The following is a 13,224-nucleotide window of genomic DNA, read 5'->3' on the forward strand; positions in this document are numbered from 1 at the left end:
CAATGCATAGAAACTGCAAACAGTTTGGTCATTAAAAAAAATAAGTTAAAAAATTAAATACTGCATTATTAATAATTTTTCCCTCTTCAGATAATCCAAAGAATATTAACAACTAATTTTTTACTATTATGCATTTATAGTTCATATTTATTTCCTTAAAAAACTAAGAGTTCAAGGTTGGATAATTTTTCTTATTAGAATATTTTAAAAATAAATTCACAAAATTATTTTTTTTAATATATCATCTTGATAAATCTTTTAATTCAAAATATATTTTACAATTTCCACAATATCAAATTTTTACAATAAGAAGATATAAAATATAAAATACATAGTAATTATAGGTAATCCTTTCAATACTTATGTATTACATCAATTTAAGTTACTTCTTTTCCATGCATGCAGGTATTTAATATGGCTACTAGATTCTCATAAAAGGCAAATAAATGCTGTATTTTTATACTTTTATTCTGAAATTAGACAATGCATATTCTAGCATTAATATTTAATTCCATAATAGTGAATTATATTTAAAATACTTTTATCAGTTTTGGATGTTGCAATTCCAAATGATCATAAATTATTACATACATTCAAAGCAAATAAGTGTTAACAAACATATTGCATTTAACTTATAATACTTAAGCACAAAATATAAAAGAAAATTCTCAAATTTACATATCAAAGCATGAAATAATTATATAAATTCTGCATCAAACATGACCTCTATGATTTTCATTTCCTTAAATAACGGATGATTCTACGGGTACCCTCTGCAACGGCACCACCAGTACCTGCTGCAGCAACTTTTGTTGTAGCTGCCAAACCTACAACGCCAGCACTCTGAAGTGCAGCAAAAGTACTTCCTGCTGTTACGCAGCCTATGGAACTTTGAACTGCAGCTGCTACAGATCCAGCAGCTACACCAGCTGTTGTAAATCCTGCTAAAGGTAGAGCTGCAACTGCAATTCCTACTCCTGCAGCTGCTCCAACTGCTACTGTAGCTACAGCAGATTTAACTGTAAGTAATACAAGCAAAAATAATTATACAACTGAAAAAGGAAAAACTAACTACAACAACAACAACAACAAAAAAAAAAAAAACTTTTCTTTGATAAATCACTAAATAAACACAATAAAGTATCTGTTTCTTGATACAAAAACAAATGCTTAATTTAAATTAATATATGGCATTAGTTACTACTAAACTACTATAGTTAAATTACTACTATAGTTGGGCCTTAGTTACTATTAGAACTATATTTAAATTACTATATGGAATATTTGAAATTAGAATCAGTTTGTACAACAGTGAAAATGTTCACATAGCTGAAAAAAATTGCAATATAATTAGTACATGGATATTAGTTGATACCTTCTGTTACATCATCAACAATCTACTGAAGTCATTTCTAAATTAACTATATTTTTAACATCAGCAGCTAGTTTAAATAGGTTTTTTGATTTCCAGAAGAATTCTTTGGCAATTTCATCAGCTTGCTGTTGTCTATAGCTGTCTCTGCCTTCTAATGAACTCAGTTACGTAATATCCTTTTAACCGTGGAACTGTCAGCAAGCAGAACAATTTTGCGCCAATTATGGATAAGCATAACATCACAACACACTCACGACTCCCACTGATTCTCTTTAATTCATGCAAAATCACATTTGAGACTGCACTCCTGTTCATTTACAGCTGGTTGAGAGAATTAAGATCTATTAAATGCAGAAAACAACTAGAAATGGACAACAAAACAGAAATTGATTGCTTTGGTTTGGGTTCAGTTAATTATGGCAAAGTACACTAAGGTTATCTGCTAAAGGGAAAAAATGCCTTTGTGAAGAACTTTCTAAGGGGAACTCATATAAATCTTATACATGAGGAAAACTATGAAAATACTTATGCAGCCAGCCCGTTTGCCGGGAATCAAACCCAGATCGAAAGTACCAGTTTTCAGCAATTTTACAGTTTGGCCACTGGTGGACAGAAACAGATTGGAACAATTGCTGTTAGAAGTGTATATTCATTGCATATCAAACAAAGCTTCCGGTTAAAGTATCTATAAAATAGAAGAAATCTATGAAAAACCTTTTTACAAGCATTAAGATGAGTCGATTACTTCCGCAGTACTATTCAGTGAAGTGTGCAGTGAAGTATGCAGTGAAATTGATGAATGTTTTATTGCAAGGCATAAATGTGCTCGAATTCTGCAGGAACAATTCGTGCAACTTTGGCAGGATCTTCATCAATTTTTGAGGTTCGATGGTAGTCAACTTTCACAGCCTTCAGTATAACTGCTAAGCACTGAACTGCTAAATAAGAGGTTACGTTATTTGAATCTGGCTTTAAGGAAAGGAATGCTTCCATGGACGACTTGCTAATATTGGATCTAAATTTAGTCCTTGTTTTAATAACACTGAAAATGCTCTCACACTCTGCATTACTATGGGGTATTGCCAGGATAACCAAAATTATTCTAGAAAGTTCATTGTACTTTAAAATCCTATCAGCATTTTTCAGTTTTCCAATTAAATTTCACTAAATGTCAATCTTTCCTGGTTTTATATCTTTGGCCAAGTTTTCCAATTGTAAACTGTGGCTGCAATTTATCAGTTGCGAATCTTTCAAATCTAAATGAAGTAAACTAAATATATTCCAAAAACATCTTGTATCAGAAAAAGAGATGTAGTTGCTAGAGCAGAAAAATTTGGAACTTTATCTAGTAAAATCATTTCATTGTTGACTGGAAATTTATGCAGTATGTAATCACATACACAACAGTAGTAGTTTCTAATGTGGAAATAAAACTTAATTTTGTCTTCCACGATCTTTATTTGCAACCCCTATTACCAAATCTTCATATCATTCACATTACACAATCTTATCCTGATTTTCCATTTTAACATAAATCACATGATGTTGGTTTTACAAACTTTGATAAAATGTCTTTAAAAAGGTCACTAATCATTGATTGCAAAACATGACTTAATGGAGTTCTTATTGTGATGGCAAAATGAAGGGTAAAAAAAAAGCAATCTTGAGCAATTTCTTTTTCCTTTTTTTGAAATTTTGGAAGAAATTAGTATCAACTTTACACTTATAGTACTTTACAGCAGCGGTTCTCAACCTTTAGACTAACGTGTACCATCTAAACAAAAATGGAAAACCTATAGTAATATCACTACAAAGTACTACCTACCACCACCACTCTTGAACGCATATCGCATAAATTTACGAGTGTTAGAGAAAAAACGCGATCAGGATGTTGGGGTTTTAATTTTTGAATTTAATAGTTAAAAATTGTTTGCTTCTTTTCGTACCACCTATTTTTCTCTTGCGTACCACCGGTTGAGAACTCCTGCTTTATAGTATTATTTTAAGAATTGCGCTAATTAAATTACATGTGAAGAAATTACTTTATTTTTCTCATACCCATTTTTAACAGTGGAAGTAGTAACTACATCTTTAAATAAAAGTTTACTTTAGGTACTTTATTAACTTTCAATAGAACCTTTCATCTTAACTCTAGAACCACTTACTTCTTTTCCTTAAAAAATGTAAGTGGATTTCATTAGTTAATTCTAGATAAACATTTTTCTAAGAAACCCAGAGTTTATATACATTTATAAATTTTTATTATTTCAGTATTATGCAGCTGTTGGAATTCTTGCAGTGTCTTCCTTCTAAAACTCTTTTCAAAATAGTAATAAATATCAACAATATGTTTTACTAATTGATAAAGAAACAGCCTCTTTTTCAGCTGCTATTAAGAGGTGACAGGTGCACCTTACAATTTGCAAATTGGAATAATCTTAAAATGCCTGTAATACTATTCTTCAAGCACCATTACAAGTGCATTGTCGACTCCAAATGCTAGGCAAATCCAGAGGAATTGCATTTTCTTTTTAAGCTTTAATCATTAGCTGTGCTATATTAAAGTCTGTTGAATCCTCTTCTAAAAAAGGAACAGAAAGTAAACTACGCTCAGTTTCTGGATTAAAAGAAGAAACAATAATTGGATACAATTTTGCATCAGCATTATTGCTTCTACCTGTAGAAAGGCTGAACGGAGCTGTTTTAATGCAATTAATAACTGATGATTTATTTTTCATACCCATTTCTTTAAAAATGCAGCCATTTTTGTTCTTGCATTTTAGTTATCTTAGCAAATTTCGCTATTGGAAAACATTTTTCTAAATAAAGCTGCAACATGATCTAATGCATTCAGTGGCAGGTTGTGCTCCAGTAAAAAGGCATAGAACAGGCATTCTGCATTAACTTTTTGGTCCTGTGTTTCCTACACGACAACTGTATTACATTTTCTTGACAAAATAGAAGGAAAGTTATCGGTGTACAGATTTTTAAAAGTACACAAGTATTTAGCCTTCCTTGCAGACATAAATAAGACAAAAGCTTGCAATCTTTTAAGCTATTTTTTGAAAGCAAGTAAAACATAGGAGTGCTCAACGGCAGTGCTAAAGAAATAACAACCTCGATCTTGCTTTGTGCTCACTGGCTAATGAATATTAGAAGACCCATGCGGTGCTTGAAGTTTTCGAATACACGTGCTCTTTTCCATCAGTTAGAAAATGGAAATCGGATCTCATTAATTTTTTTATATACAGTACAAAGTCCATATTCTGGACGTCCATTATCCGGAATGATCTATAATCCGGAACTTAAAAGCTACAAACTTTTTTGTATGCTTTACGCATGTACGTAAAGAATGCGGGCGCATTCATTACGCATGCATGTAATGTATGCTCTACGCATGCACGCATGGAAAATGTTTAATAAAGTAAACAAATAAATAATAAGCTTTTTTTTTTTTTTGTAAAATTTGATACCCTTTAGATCATAATTTCTCTTTATTTCATAAATTACGGTTTCATATTTTTAACTGTATAATTTCTGCATGCCATCTTACCAGATTTAAATTGATGATCTATAATCCGGAAAAAAACCCTTATACGGAATCGCCGAAGTCCCAACGAGTCCGGATTACGGACTTTGTACTGTATCTATTTTAGATCTGAAATCTATATATATCTCTAATTTCTTCCTTTTTTTACTATACAAAATATTTTTCTAACAAAATTAGTTCTTTATTATTGCCATTTAGATTTATAAACATTCGATTACTGACATTTAGATTTACAAACATTTTGTTTTCACTTGTTTTTATATTCTCTTGAGAAAGTTGAATTTTTACATTTCACGTGAAAATTTTCTTTCATTTGTAGATATTCCTTCTATTATGTTTGTTTAATTAAACATGCAAATCATATAAGAGCTATTTGTCCAAGTAGAGGGATTCTTTCGTGGAGGACTTACTAGCGGAAACTACATAGCTTGTATTTACATTACCCATGGTAGAAACAATGAAATATTTTACGCAGCCAACCCATTTATTGGGATTTAATATTAGATCATTCCCTCTATTAAGCACAGAATATTTGTACGCAACTGCTGAACAATATAGCACCTTTTATATTACTTCAAATGTGCTACTTCAAAATGGCACTTCTGAATATGTTTCAAAACTGGAAGTTAATAATCATAATTTATTTTTTAAATGCAATCCTAAAATTTAGCATCTAATTTGGGACCCCTCTTACCCTTACCCATTCACCTCAGGTAAATCCCTTACTTGCCTCACCCTTGTCCTCACTCTGACTCTCCCACACAAACCAGATAAAAATGTCTCACTGATGATCAAGTTTGCTTTTTCTTTATATGTAATCTAGAGAACAACCAAGTGCTTTCATACACTCAAAATCACTTTTTTTGGTGCAAATAACATAGTAAGACAAACTATAGAAAAATCATGAGAAATTTAAAAGAGAAAATCAGGAGAAATATGCTGAAGATTGAGTCAGTAGGAGTATTATTGGAAATCGGAAGAGTTGATAACTTTGCAACACCAACCATTACCTTTCCCAATATATATCTGACCACAGCCCTCTTCCAACATACTTTCATAACGGAACTATTTTCTCTACAGAAATCTGTGTATGTGGGAAAATGGGAAAAGCAGATAATTAAATTGTCCTTTAACATATGAATTTTATTTAAAGAACTTGTTTTTAAAAGATTTCTGATCAAGACCCCCCACACCTGAGAGCAAAATTAAATAGCATGATGATAAAATCAGCAACACATGGGAGAGAACTATGTCAAGTCTCAGACTTAATAATTCTTATATATTCAGAGTTATAATGGATCAAAACATTGCTCCCTTGATTCTGATAACACATATTCTTTATAACTTTACTATGAACAAAACTGTGTGATCGAGATTAATCTATTAATAAATTGTAAGAACAAAAAATCAATGCTCTGCTTGTAATCATATGCATATTTCAGTATATTGCCTAAAAGTAAGTACAGTACAAAGTCTGTAATCCGGACGTCCATTATCCGGAATGATCTATAATCCGGACCACAAAGCCACAAACTTTACACATGCGCGTAGAGAATGCGATGCTTTACGCATGTGCGCGTTGAAAGAAATGTTTAATTAAGTCAACAAATAAATATTAAGCTTTTCTTTTGTAAAATTTGATACCCTTTAGATCAGAGGTGGGCAAAAGCCGACCCGTTGAAAAATCCTGCATGCAATTTTTTTAATCTCTTATATACCACAACATCCTCTTAAAATATATCTTATTTAATCTTTTAAGAATTGATGATAGTTAATTATGAAGATTAAATTAGATGCAAAGATTCAAACTTCTTAATATTTATTTCACCTGCACTTCCAGACCACATACGTGCGTATTCCCCGAACGATCGGCAACTGACTGCCCTTGCTTTATGAGAATCTTAGAAGAGAAATTTGTACTCTGTAATCAGGTGCTGCCATCTCTCGGCTGTTCTGGGGTTAAATTCGTAGGATGCTTTTCCAAATAGACTAAACTACAACAAGAGTATCCTCCGCCCCCCCCCAGTGAACAAGCGAAGTGAGAGAACGACAGCATTTACACAAAACTAGCATAAACAAGAGGGAATTTGAATGCTGGCTTGTCAGTTGCTGAAATCGTTTACATACATGAAATTAAATAAAAATAGAAACCAAAATAAAGTAATATAGGTTGAATATAATTGACATAAATAAATGAAAATAAGAGTTTTTCAGTTCTGAAATTCTGTAGAGGATAAACGTGATGTGATGAACATTGAAAAGTAATCATGAGTAATTATGAGCAAGTTAACCAATTTCTGTGATGAGTCTCTTGCAAAATTTCACAATTCGTCCAGATTTTGTGGTTTGGGGATGGTTGACAGTTTCCATTAGTGTTTTCTGGGATTTTAGATTCATGTTCATGAGGAATTTGTTGTACTTCATCATTATATATGAATGCAGGTTTCGTTCTATCTATGGAAACACTACTTTGTCTGCTATTAATGGATATTTTTATTACTTTGTCGCTTCGACTTATGACTTTGTGGGGACCTGTATATGGTTGAGTGAGGGGTGGTGTTATTTTGTCCACATGAAAGAAAACATGTGTACACTTTTTCAATTCTGGGTGCACAAAGATTTTCGTTTGGTGATTTGGATTAGGAAATGGCTTTAACTGCTGCATTTGTGCCTGGAGTTTCTGCACATACTCATATGATGGAGTTGTATTTTGGGCACTTTGGGAAAATAAATTTGCTGGAAGTCTTAGGGGTGAAGTTCCATACACAAGATCAGCACTTGATGCTTATATGTCAGTTTTAACAGCAGCTCAAATGTCAAGGAGAACTGTTGGTAATGATTCAGTCCATCTTGGGTTTTCATGGGTTTTTAAAGAATTTTTCAAGACTCTGTAAAGACGTTCCACCAGGCCATTTGCTTGGGGATGAAAAGCTGTAGTGTGAATTCTTGTTGTTTCCATAATTTGTGTGAGCTTACTGAACAGAGAAGACTCAAATTGGCGACCTTGATCTGTAGTGATGGTAGAAGGGCATTTGAAGCATATCCATCTTTCGAAGGCTCTGCATACTGTTGCTGCTGTCATATCAGCGATGGGTATCACTTCTGGCCATCTGGTAAACTGTCGATGACGGTGAGGCAGTACATTTTGCCCTCAGAAGGAGGCAATGGTCCTATTAAATTCAAATGCAGATGGGAAAACCTTGCATCTGGTGTAGCAAATGTACCCAGAGGTGTTTTTGTATGCCTTTAAATTTTGGATCGCTGGCATGCATCACAACATTTTACCCAATCTTTAATATTCTTTTTCATATTGGGCCATACATAGAGAGCAGAAATTAACTTGCAGGATCCTGTTATTCGTGGATACGAGAGGTTGTGAAAATGGTCGAACACTATTTTACGAAAAGATGGTGGCACAAGGTCTTTGAATTCCGGTTGATACATCACAGATGAGTTCTGTTGCTGACACTGGGCTGGGCATGGACTTTATTTCCAGTAAATGATTGGTGTTTTATACAGATTTTGTAAATCATCAGCTTTTTGAGCACGACTAAATGCTTCAAAATCAAGAAATGAGGAATTTTAGTTGTTTATCTCAATTCTGGATAATGTATCTGCAACTGTATTATTTACACCACTGGTATGACGAATGTCTGTGCTGAACTGAGAAATGAAATGAAGTTGGCGCCACTGGCGTGGGCTGCACTTCTCTGGCTTTTGCTTGAAGGCGTAGATAAGAGGCTTTTGATCAATGAAAATGACAAAGTCTCGACCTTCGAGCATGTGCCGGAATCTCTTCACAGCAGTGTAAATGGCCAATAGTTCTCGATCATAGGTTGAGAATTTTTGTTGACAGTTGATGAGCTTGACAGAGAAGAAGGCAATTGGTTCCCAGTTGGTTGTGTTGAGCTGCATCAAGGTCACTGGCATCAACCCAAACACTTAAGTTTCGCTCCTGGAATTGGATGACGAAGGAGAGTTGCGGTAGCTAGTGCATTTTTGGCATCTGTAAATGCCTGTTCGCTAACCTCAGACCATTGAAGTGTTTCTTTTGAGTCATTTCGTTTAGGTTTTCAGCTCTTTTTATTATTTTTGATACTCTCCAAAAATTCATTAAGGGCGCTTATATGTGTGCTGCTCTATGAACGAAACATCGATAGAAATTAAATAGACCTAAGAAGCGTCTTAATTGAGTCATGGTATTAGGTTTAGGAAAGTTCAAAATACAGTCTACTCTATCTTTCAGTGGTTCAGTTCCTTCTTCGGATATTTTGACACCTAAAAAAATTATTGAGGAAACACCGAAAACACACTTAGAAGGTTTAAGGCTAAGGCCATAATTTTGTAATCTTTCAAAAAGAATTCTTAGATACGAGATATGCTCTTCCTCAGATTTAGATACTACCAATATATCGTCTACAAATACATAAACAAATTTTAAATCTCGAGTAACTTTATCGATAAATCTTTGGAATGTGGCTGCAGCATTACATAAGCCAAATTGCATGCGGCAGCTTTCAAATAAGCCAAAGGGGGTAATTATAGCACTTTTGTGACTATCATCAAGATGTATAGGAATTTGATGATAAGCTTTAATTAAATCAATGTGCGAGAACATTTTGTAGCCATGGAGTTCAGAAGTGCAATCTAATATATTAGGGATGTTATAATTATCTTTTATCGTTTGTGCATTAAGGGCTCTGTAATCTCCTACAGAACGCCATTCTGTGCTGTCTTTTTTAGGAACCATATGCAAAGGTGATGCGTAGTTACTTTTTGAGGGACGAATGTGGCCTAATTCTATCATATTTTAGAATTCTTTGGCGATTCGTAGGCGGTCTGGGGCAAGACGTTGTGCTTTAGCAGTGACAGGTCCTGTGGTGCTATAATTATCCCCTTTAGGTAAAGGGGGTAGTTATAGCACTTTTGTGAATATCATCAGGATGTATAGGAATTTGATGATAAGCTTTAATTAAATCAATGTGCGAGAAAATTTTGCAGCCATGGAGTTCAGAAGTGCAATCTAATATATTAGGAATGTTATAATTATCTTTTATCGTTTGTGCATTAAGGGCTCTGTAATCTCCTACAGAACGCCATTCTGTGCTGTCTTTTTTAGGGACCATATGCAAAGGTGATGCGTAGTAACTTTTTGAGGGACGAATGTGGCCTAATTCTATCATATTTTGGAATTCTTTGGCGATTCATAGGCGGTCTGGGGCAAGACGTTGTGCTTTAGCAGTGACAGGTCCTGTGGTTTTGGATATGATGCACTATTGTGTGCTTAATTTCTTGGTCAGCACGGGGTGGCTTTGTGATTTCTGGAAATTCTAATAATAATTTATGGTACATACTGTCACCAGATACTGTCTTTATTGAATGTATTACACTAACCTGTAAACTGCATTTAGAGCCAAGATTAGTGTTAGCGTCGATTAATCTTTTAGTGTGAAGGTTAGGCATTAAGTTGAAATTATATAAAAAATCTGCACCAACAATAGGGCTTGAAACACTGCCAACAAGAAAGGTCCATTTGAAGATGCATCTTAAACCTAAATCTAAAGAAAGATTTTGGCTAGTGTAAACTGAAACTAGTGTAGTGTTTGCTGCTGAAAACGTCATTTGGATGCGGTTTCGCCTCTGCACTGCTGTTGCTGGAATTATAGATACATCAGAACCCGTGTCTATGAGAAAGTTGACATTTGTGCGCATATCTCTAACAAAAAGGTGACGAGAATTGACGGGCAAGGCTGTAGTCACCGCTATGCCTCGCCTGGGCCGTTTTTTGAAAATTTACAGGGTGAGGCACACTTTTTAGCTCTTTCACCAAAATTAAAGTGGTACCAACAGGTATCAATTTTTTTTTTTTTTTTTTTTTTTTTTTTTTTAATTTTGAGATAGTCTTCGTTCTTTTTGGCAGAGATGTTTATTCTGACTACGAGTGCGGCTACGATCGCGCGAGATATCATCGATTCGTACATGTAATTTTTTTATTTCCACGAGTAAACGTCCTTCAATGGAGTCTGAGGTATTAGCAGAACAAATATTTGTGGCATTTACCGCTACAGGAGATGGTGATACATCGATGAAACGATCCACTACTTCCGCAGCTTTATCCAAGGTTAGTTAAGGGCGTGATCGCCGCAAGTATCGACTGTACAAAACTCGGAAGATGCTGTAAAAACAGTTCGAGCATTAGTTGGAAACACTGTATGACTCAGCGCTTTGTCGCATTATGCTTAGGAGTTCACGTGGCCGGGGATCTCCAAACTGGTCACCGCCGAGGAGTTTTTTTATTTCCTGATGCGTCGAATCTCCGCACTGCTTGATTAGCTCAGTTTTAATGGGATTGTAAGGATCCGTGGAGTTGGGGGCCTTGATTACATCTCTCACGATTGATGCTGCTTCAGTGGGCAGGTGCGAAATAATATAATTATACTTCGTGCGAGACTCCGATATCGCTTTTGGTGTTCCCAGTTCAAATGTTGATTCGCACATGGTGAACCACAGTACAGGATCGGCGAAGTTGTACACAGGTATCTTTACTGCTTCGATTACTGCTGGTCCTTCAGTCATTTTCAGTCACGTGGCTAAGTTCCAAGTAATAGGTAACAAAAGATTTTTTTTTTATGCCAATATTGGTTTAAAATAATAATGCTTGATTGCTACAAGGCTGGGTTACCATTCTTAAGAATCGATGATAGTTAATTAAGAAGATTAAATTAGATGCAAAGATTCAAACTTAACAACATTTATTTCACCTGCACTTCCAGACCACACACATGCGTATCCCCCGAACGTTCGGCAACTGACTGCCCTAGCTTTATAGTAGCGTCTGGTCCTAGCATTGAAGTTGCTTCACGCATGTGCAATGACAAGCTTCGTTGGCGTTATTGGCTGCTGTCCGTTATACAGAATTGGCGATGTATTATCAGATTGGCAACTAAAGACATGTTATTCCACTAAATATTGTCACGTTGCAGAAGTTAAGCCTGAATAAGAACTTTGAAACTTCGAAGTTGGTTAAGGTGTTACTAATTTCTTATATTTAGCGTCATTAGTATGGAAGGTAATTTTGTATGTTTGAAATGCTCGAAGACGTATTCATTCCGGCGAAATCTACAGGCGCTATATCTACAAAGGCAGAATTGCTGAAGCATTTCGAAAACGCTAATGATAATTGTCTTATAACTGAAGATTTGCAGTTCCCTTCTTTTCAAGAACTTACTGTATGGGAAAAGGACATTGAAACCGAGACAAAATGCAGTTTTATAGTCGAACGTGGTGCCCAAAAAAGAAATTCAGATACTCACTACTTTTTTTGTCTGTCATCGTTAAACACCAGAAGGCAGTGGTATTAAACATTTAAAACTATAGTTGTAAAAAAATGGATTGTGTCCAGCAAATATTACAGTTATTCAAACTGATGGAAAATGCTGATTTCAGTACTTAAAGATTCATGTTGGACATATGTTTCTTTCAAAGGAAACTAGACTGTATTTAGCTTCCAAGATTGCTGCTGGTATTCTTTTCGAAAGGATTTTAGGCAAAACTTGCGATTCTATTGCTGGAGATAAACACGTATGCATCTAATCACAAGCCATAATTTACATAATAATGAATTTAAATTCCATCTGTCGCCCACCAGCGGCCAAGCGGTACAGTCACTGAACACTGGTAGTTCGGTTCGAATCCCGCGAATTGGCTGGCTGCATGGGCGTTTTCATGGTTTTCCCCATGTGTAACGTGTATACGAGCCTTAGAGAGTTCCTTAGAAATTCCTCCATGAAGGCATCCCTCCCCTTAGGCAGATAGCCCTAGTGTGCTTTGCTATAATTAAATAAACCAAACTAATTCAATCTGTCATCTGTAAGACACACAGATGATACAGTAAGTGTGGACTCGTGGGTTCGTGAAATGGAGGGTACAGAAAATTCTTGTGTGCTTTTTTATAAACCATATGGACAGTTAAGTGACATATACCCCTTGAAGATTTTATTCTTATAATTATGAATGAAGTATTACAAACAGTATTACATGTTAGAAAAATTGGTTAAGGACTGGGTTTGTGTTGATGGAACCCATGGTTTATATAACGATGGGTTTGAATTTATCACACTGTTGGTCCTCGATAATCTTCATCAGGGGTTTCCATGTGCTTTCTGCATATATAGCAGAAACGATCAAACAGTAATGGCACTGTTTTTTTTCCCATATTCAAAAAGCATGTGAAAACATTCAGCTTGACATATTTACGTCAGACATAGCCAATAATTTTCTTAATGGATGGTGCTAAACC

The 13,224-nt window shown here is 34.9% G+C and overlaps 1 protein-coding gene across 2 annotated transcripts in view; it reads right to left on the reverse strand.

The window, feature by feature from the left end:
- Window positions 1–241: 241 nt before the first annotated feature.
- LOC118185747 (uncharacterized) overlaps window positions 242–13,224 on the reverse strand; it is a 39,679-nt gene continuing 26,696 nt past the window's right edge. For both annotated transcript variants that reach the window (XM_035355650.2, XM_035355651.2), the window contains exon 3: window positions 242–1,019. In XM_035355650.2, coding sequence (XP_035211541.1) covers window positions 736–1,019 — 284 coding nt within the window. In that variant the 3' untranslated portion in view covers window positions 242–735. The remainder of the gene's footprint in view (window positions 1,020–13,224) is intronic.

Source organism: Stegodyphus dumicola, chromosome 12 (genome assembly GCF_044657685.1).
Source record: "Stegodyphus dumicola isolate Sdum_Otavi_A_Nest chromosome 12, ASM4465768v1".
In the NCBI taxonomy this organism is placed as follows: Eukaryota; Metazoa; Arthropoda; class Arachnida; order Araneae; family Eresidae; genus Stegodyphus; species Stegodyphus dumicola.